The 8116-nt window shown below is 48.3% G+C and overlaps 1 protein-coding gene across 5 annotated transcripts in view; it reads left to right on the top strand.

Moving 5' to 3' along the window:
- The first annotated feature begins 499 nt into the window (after positions 1-499).
- Positions 500-8116, top strand: part of BRSK1 (BR serine/threonine kinase 1) — a 77271-nt gene continuing 69654 nt past the window's right edge. For 3 of the 5 annotated variants that reach the window (XM_053262650.1, XM_053262649.1, XM_053262648.1), the window contains exon 1: positions 500-990. In XM_053262650.1, the coding sequence (XP_053118625.1) occupies positions 873-990 (118 nt within the window). In that variant the 5' untranslated portion in view covers positions 500-872. The remainder of the gene's footprint in view (positions 991-8116) is intronic. The other 2 variants (XM_053262647.1, XM_053262653.1) reach the window with 2 other exon arrangements.

The raw sequence follows: 8116 nt of genomic DNA, 5'->3' as shown, positions 1-8116 counted from the left end.
TGCACACTCAAGCAACCTGCATGCATGCGCACACACGAATCACACATGCATTTGCACACATGCTCACATTCCCTCCCGCCCCAAATCACCCTATCTCTCTCTCTCTGAGAATAACGTTAATTCCCTTCCCCCCAAACCACACACACACACACACACACACAACTACCTGGCCCACCCCCTCTCCCACCGCACGAAAAATCTTGCAGGCATTTTTTAAAAAGAAAGAACGAAAAAAGCGCGCCCAGCAGCGCCACGCTGCCTCCCGCGCAACCTCCCAGAGATAAACAGCCTTCCTCGGGCACCCGGAGGTCCTATCCTTAGTTAACCCCTCCCACCCTGCTGCTGCACCCTGGCCCCCCGGCCCCTTCCCCTCTCCCTTCCCCCCAACCCCGCCCCCCGAGTCCCCACCCCTTTCTCCTGCCTGGGGAGGAGGCGCTGCCTTTGTTCCGCCAAGGGTTAACCCGGATTGTGTCTGTCACCCAGTTGCCCGGATGCTGATGTAAGGGGAGAGCTCGAGAGATCCCTTCAGATTGCAGTGAGAGAGAAGACGAAGGACCAGAGCAGAAGAGGTTCTCCGCCAGCATCCTGAATCCACAGCAGCATCAGCAGCAGCATCAACATCCTTCGCTGGGGGTGTCTGGACCAGCGGGATGATGCTGGTACCCGGTCTGTAGCATCCTCCATCCCTCTCTCTCCTCCCTTCCCCTCCCAGATGCTGCGAGGACCCCCCTCCCCCTAAATCCTCCAGGATGCCGGCCCCGGTATTGTCCCTATAGGGGGATATCAGGGGGGCCTTTCCTCGCCTCTCCCACCCTACCCCACCCCAAAACCCTTGCCTCTTATTGTTGCTCAGAAGGTGACAGACAAAAGCCATGTCCGGTGGCAAAGAAGCAGGTGGGGTCCACCCCTACCAGCCACAACAGAGCCAGCAGCATGCTCAGTATGTGGGGCCCTACCGGCTGGAGAAGACACTGGGGAAAGGACAGACCGGTGAGTACTTGGTGTATTCCTGCTGCCTTTGGTGGGGTGGGTAAGAGGGGCAGCCCGGATGCCACGGTGGTGGGCATAGTTGGACAACCTCAGTGGTGGAGGAAAATCCCCTTAACTCCGGCCTCTGGCATTAGGGAATAAAGGAGTATCAGCGGATTTGACAAAATGACGGAGGTTACATTGGCCCATTGTGAAGAATACAAGATGTGTAGATGTGATTGGGTAGCAGAAGTGTTTGTCCCATTGCAGAATGAAGGTGGGTCAGCAAAGAGGGTAACTGTGTTGCCACCCTGGAAAATACATTGATGGGGCGGGGGGGAGGATGAGGGGATGACTGGATTCCCACTTCCCTGGAGTTTATTGGGGAGAGTCCTATATGGGGACCCATGGCACCTGGCGGAAGGGGGATTAAATCTGAGTGACTCTCAGAAGTCCTATTCACAGCACTCTGGGCGTGGAGTACTTAGACATCCCCCTCTCTCTGAAATTTTTGGGAAAGGAGAGTAGATGTTGGGGGGCTATCAGAAGCTGACGGTGGGGGTTAAAAAGGTCTGTGTTGAGAGTTAGAGGGAGGCACTAAAGGTTTGCCCTGCTGAAGTTGATTGGGGAAGCATGTTGATGGAAGGTAAACAGTTCTTTTGACAGAGGTGGTGGTTTGGAACATAAAAGGAAATAATAAATAGGGGTGATTTTGGAAAGGGGGTACGTTCCTACTTAGCATTCAAACAACGCAGCAGATGTTGTTTGGGAATTGTAAGGTTTCTAGGATCCACAGTGTGTACATGGTAGTAGAGGGATGTGTGTGTGTGTGTGTGTGTATACACACAGGAATATCTGTTCCTAGATGGAGTTTGGTAGGGTGGAGGACAACAGTGGGTCACCCATCCTTCCTGAGCAGGACAGTTTCAAGGCCTCCCTTTGGGTTCCCACACCCTGGCAATCAGGGCCTGAAGCGGAGACCATTTGGGATGAAATAATAGCCTTTTTTAAAAAATGCTGCAATGACCAAGGCTGGTTGGGGAAGGGAACCCCCCCCCCCCAAACCCCAGAGGAACAACCTGGTCCAGATTCATGCCACAGAGATTTCCCAGCACATATAACCTCTTGGCGAGGGGTAGAAAGAGGAACACCCCTCTCTGTTTTGCCTTTCCATCACTACCTTGTTGAGACTCTGTATTTATGAGGGGGCGGCCCAGGGGTGGTAGTGGTTGTGTGTGTTGTGGAGAGGCGTTGTGGAGAGGCCTATAGGTTTCTCTCCCTGTCCCCGCCCCCCCCCCATCTTCTCCTGCTGCAGCACTCCGGGTGAATGGAAGAGTTTTTTACTCTCTGCAGGGATACCAATTCGATTGTGCGGTTTAGATCCTGGGGCTTGGTTATAAGAGAGATTGCTTGAATAAATGCCCAAGGCTGGGCTGTATGAAAATCCATCTTCTTTAGCTTCCTCTCCTCTTTCGGGTGACGGTCAGTTGCTGGATGGAAGGTTGAGGAAGGGGGGGAGATCCATCCATCTCTCTCTGCAATGATGCAGGAAAACCTAAACCACAAGGCCTCTCTCTCTCTCTCTCTCTCTCTCTCTCTCTCAGTTTGTGTGTGTGGGTCTATGTGTACAATGAGTATTGTGGCTTCAAAAGGGACCAATGACTGCAGTGATAGAAAATATTGTGACAGGGAAAGAAGGACTGGTGTCTGCGTGTCTCCCAGGTTTGGGAGATCTTAAAATAATAACAATAATAAAGATTTGGAGCAGGTGGGTGAATGAGACAGAAGAGGCAGCAAGGGATAAGAGAGGGCGGGATTTTGCTGAATAATCATTTCTTCACTGTGGCGGCAGTTCGTGCAAAGATGTTTTAGGAATCTCAGACTGAACTGGTAGGTGGATGAATTGAAGGAGATGGTAGGGGAGAAGAGGCCTGGTTGCTTTCTGTACTCCAGAAGGAGGGGGAAACTATGTGCAATAGGACAAGCGGATATTTCAATGCAGGAGAGTTTTATTTGCACTTGGATGATTTTGTCCCTGTTTTTAGAGTATTATTATTATTATTATTATTATTATTATTATTAGAATCCTTAAGTGTTGTAAAATACGTTAGTAGGAGACAACTGAAGCACATGCACAAGTGACAAGCCCAAGGTCACCTAAGAGATGTCAGTGGCAGAGACAGAAATAAAAAACTGTTCATGTCCCTGTTCCTGCTGGACTAGCCAGTTCAACTCTCCCCCACCCCCAGTCCGGATGATGCTGGGCTGGAATTCTCTAGGGCAGTGGGATGGCATGCATCTGCAGAATGAAGAAGCACTGGAACATCTAAAGCAATTTGTAAATTAAAAAGTATATAGTGTTTAAAATGTGCAAATTATATGTTAAAAAGCATGGTCTGCTTAGTGCATGCTGTTCACTGATTTCCCCCCACAGCAAGGTGCTCTACATTTCTGCACCACTAGTGACCAGAAACCTCAAAATATAGAGTTGGAATAATTTAAGTAGGGTTTTTTGTGTGTGCTGCAGACTGAGAGGCAGTGTGGCCTAGTGGATAGCAAGTTAGTCTTGAACCTGGAAAGCTTGGGTACATGACCCACCTCTCAGTCATAAAATCTCAGTGGGATTACTACTGTTTTTTAAACTAGTCTTAAATAATAGCCTTGGGATCTAAAAACAAACAGACTCCTGCAAAAGCAGACAGGTAGCCACCTGTCCCTATAATCTCTCAGCCTACATTTCTCATCTTTTAAAAAGCTGTAAAGGTCTGCCTCCCACTGTCAATGTGAGGTCTTTACATACTTTATCAAAGAAGAGATTAACACTAATATTTAGAGTAGTTTTGCTTACAAAACTAGGCTTTATGGTCAGACTGGAGAGATGTGCTTAGGGAACATTGATTGATAATGGTATGTAGGGACTGAGGGTAACATGAACCACCCCGAGAATAGTTGTGAACCGCCCCAAGACTTTAGTATGGGGCGGTATATAAATGTAGTAAATAAAAAATAAATAAAATAATAAACATGTGCACAAGCTTCCCTGGTCCAAGACCAACATGCTATCCACTAGGCCACACTGCCTCCCAGAAGGCTGTGCAAAAATGACTTAAATTATTTCAGTCCCAGAATTTAAGATTTCTGGTGATTAGTGGTGCAGAATTTTAGAATGCCCTGCTCTGTGGGAGAATATCAGTGAACAGCATACACTAAGTGCTTTTAAACATATAATATGCATATTTTAATAATATATAGTTTTACATTTACAAACTGCTTTAAATGTTCAAATGTTTTTTCATTCCACAGATGCATGCCATCCTACACCCCCACCCCGAGAATTCCAGCTCAGCATATTCAGGGCTGGGTGAGGGTCAAAGAGGGAGGGGCCAGCAACCAGTGACCTTTTGGCCAAATCCGATCCCCTCAGATGTAACCCCCTGGCTCCCAATCAGTGGCAAATTATTTTAGGGAGTGGTGATGACTGAGGTACTGAACCTCTGTCCTCTCATTCTGATCTCATAATGGCCCTTCCGGAAAACTTATTTCTGACCCACTGGTCAGAATCAAGCTGTCCACACACAATTGTTCCCAGGAATGTGCTCTCTCTCTCTCTCTCTCTCTCTCTCTCTCTCTCTCTCTCTCTCTCTCTCTCTCTCGCATGCACATATATATTTATTTACCTGCATGATAAAGTGAGACTCACGTTAAGTTACAAGCATATTCTAGTATCTACCTTGGAGATAGTTGACATCTATATTTTTGTATGGAAACTATTCTCCAAATAGTGATCCAAAGGGCAGAAGTCTATTTTGCCATACGGTTCAACCTCTTCATGCTCTATGGTAAAGCCGAGAACAATGAGGGATTCTGGATTAACGGCCACAAACAAAATCCAAAGGGAGATGTAGCTTCTAAGGTGAGGGATATCTCATTTCCACCCTTTTTTAATTCATAAAATATACACATTTTTTAAACCGTTCCCTGACTACAACTACCACCGAGGGTCAGGTAAAACTGCTTCGCTGGCTGGATCCAGCCCATTAATTGTCAGATTTCTGCCCTTGATTCAGCCCTAAAGAAATATATCCTATATCATCTCTGTAAACAGGCCCAGCAACCTTAGTAAACATGTTTGAACTAACTCATACATCCCCAGGGCATGGCCTGAGGCCACTTTGCTGAAGCTAAGCAGATACTGTGGACAGGTTCAGATGTAACCCGTAACATTCAGGGCTTCCTTCTTTCCTGAAGGACAGCCCATACAGCCAATAGCAGCTGAAGTGAGGGAGGAGCTTCCTCCCTCAACTCCAATTTGGGACAAGGGTAACATAGGTGCCAGCATTCAGATGTAATGCTGGCCCTGCCAAACAGGAGGTTGGGACCAGTGTTCCCTCTAACAGGGAATCCCAGATGTTGTTGACTACAACTCCCATAATTCCCAGCCAAAGGCCATCGCAGCTGAGATGCTGGGAGCTGTAGTCAACAACATCTCAAATTCCCTGTTAGAGGGAATGCTGACTGGGACAACAAAACTTAGAGAGAACCGAAGGCAACAAATGGGAGTTTGTGGGAGAGAAACTGCAGGTCCATTTTTTCCTTTAGTTGCAGTTTGCTGCATTGGACATTCGGTTAGTGAAGCTGGAGGTGAAGGGACTTCCGGTTTTGTGTTATGTCTGAACCTGGCCTGTATATTGTAAGTCTGGTTAATGTCTGTATGAGAAACTACCTAGGAAGCCTATTTATGCCACATCAAGTTCCACCATTGAAGAAAGGGGGGATATAAATGCCCCCCCCCAAAAAAACCCCCAACTGTACTCCAAGTGTCCCAATTTTCAGTGCGCTTTCTCTGTGGTTAAAATAAATAAATCACCATTCTTTTTTTTCTTCTTCTTTTTGCCTTGGTGGGGATGCTGTGTTGAAATTTTGTTGGTGTGAATTGCTTGAGTGTCGTCATTTTTTCAGATCTAAACTTCCAACTCCAGGGTCTCTAGAAGTTAAATATCTGAGTAAGGAATGGATGCATCTTGTCTCTACTGTACATTCTTACAAATGCCTGCACATGAACATTAAAGCAGCATTCAGTGCACAGCAGCTGCTGAAGTATACTTTTAATGGTGGTAACATGTTCTCAGATTATTATCAAATAGGCCTTTAGCTGAAAGAACAGACATCTTTTTGGCTTCTAAGTGGCTACCGCAGAGTATATAGATAGCACAGAATAGGCAGTTTTCAGCAACGTGTCAGTGGGAGAGAGTCGGAATAGCCTGTAAAAATTGGTATTTACAAGCATGTTCCTGATTTCATCTATGAAATGTTGGAGTGTACACAGGAACACAGGAAGCTGCTTTATACTGAGTTAGACCATTGGTCCATCTAGCAATAGCACTTACATTTATATACCGCTTTATAGCCGGAGCTCTCTAAGCAGTTTACAATGATTTAGCATATTGCCCCCAACATTCTGGGTACTCATCTAGCTCAGTATTCTGAGATACAGACTGGTAGCAGCTTCTCCAAGGTTAGGAGGTTAACCTGTCCACACACAGACATCATTTATGGCCTGAAAGGGAAATAAAGCACCAACATTCCTAAGGTGATCACCTGGAGACAACTCTTAGTCGCCATAGAGGACAAGTTGAGTGGCTATTTGCAACATTGTCCTCTAAGGGTCAAACTAGAGATGTGGCTGATCATGTCAGTAAGAGGCATACTTAAAACTGGAATCTATATATTTAATTCTCTTACGGCCGACTGAGTAGGGAACTGCGTGGGGATGTGGGGATGCGTCTGGATGCCTGCTGGTGGAACACTCGAGGTCTTGCGAGATTTCCAACCATTGCCTTGAGAGGGAACGGCAGACAGGGAGACAGGCGGGAGAGAGAAGGAAGAAGCAGAATTGAAGGGGAATCGGTAGAGTCAGGGGAAAGGAGGAAGAAAGGAGGAAACCAGACCCATTGTCTTGGGAGGGAATGGCATCAAAGGCGGCGAGACACCAGGCATACGCCCTCAAGCCACCCAATGGGAAGTACGGCCACTTTGGGAGTGGCGCGGGCGGAAGAGAAATAATAGTGGCAAGAAAGCAGAGGAGAATGGGCCAGAAGGTGGGGGGCGGGAGAGAGAGGAGACTGGGGCAGAAGGGGTCGGGGGGAGAGGAGACTGGGGCAGAAGGGGGCGGCAGAGAGAGGAGACTGGGGCAGAAAGGGGTGGGGGAGAGATTAGACTAGGGAAGAAGGGGGCGGGGAGAGGAGACTGGGGCAGAAGGGGGAGGGGGAGAGAGGAGACTGGGACAGAAGTGGGCAGCAGGGGGAGAGGAGACTGTGGCAGAAGGGAGAGGGAGGAGAGGAGACTGGGGCAGAAGGGGGCGGAGGGAGAGGAGACTGGGACAGAAGGGGGCAGGGGAGGTGGGCAGAAAGTCAGGGGAGTGTACTGCCGCACAGATGCTCTGTGCGGGTTTAGTTAGTTGCCTTTTACTTGACTAAAAGCACCACAGGAACCCCTGCTAACTTGGCAAAGAGGCACCTTTTAACGTGGTGATTCTCTTTATTTAGCTGGGGGAGAGTAACTGGCCCTATCCACCCTCAGCACAGTACCTCCAGTGGCTGTTGCTGGTGTCTGTTTTATGTTTCTTTTTAGACTGTGAGCCCTTTGGGGACAGGGATCCATCTTATTTTTTGTTTTTCTGTGTAAACAGTCCTGAGCCACTGTTGCAAGGGCAGTATAGAAATCGAATGAATGAATGAATGAATGAATAAAAAGTTGTAGTCCAACAACATTTGAAGACCCAAGGTTGAGAACCCTTGCCCAGAAATATTCCCTATGGATGCTTCTCCAACCTTTTCTTGAAAGGTGTCTCTTGTGGCATCCAATTCCACAGCTAAACTGCTGGGAGGAGGGGCAAGCTAGATGTGAAAGTGGTAGATCAGGGTGCCAATTTCCTACAGTGGCGTATCAGGGGGAAACGGCGCCCAGGGCAAGCACCCTGAAATGGCGCCCCCCCCACACCGCCCCCCCGGCCCCCACATACCTGGGCCGGCGGCGGCGCCCCCCAGGCAGCAGATCGCTGGCGGTGGCGGCGATTCGGCGGCATGCATGTGGCGGCGATGTGGCGGGCCGCGGCGGCGACGATGTGGCGGGCTGCGGCGGTGGCGAT

The sequence above is a fragment of the Hemicordylus capensis genome, chromosome 6 (genome assembly GCF_027244095.1).
Source record: "Hemicordylus capensis ecotype Gifberg chromosome 6, rHemCap1.1.pri, whole genome shotgun sequence".
Taxonomy (NCBI): domain Eukaryota; kingdom Metazoa; phylum Chordata; class Lepidosauria; order Squamata; family Cordylidae; genus Hemicordylus; species Hemicordylus capensis.
Note: the sequence above shows the minus strand (reverse complement) of the source record. Positions and strands in the feature narration are given on the sequence as shown.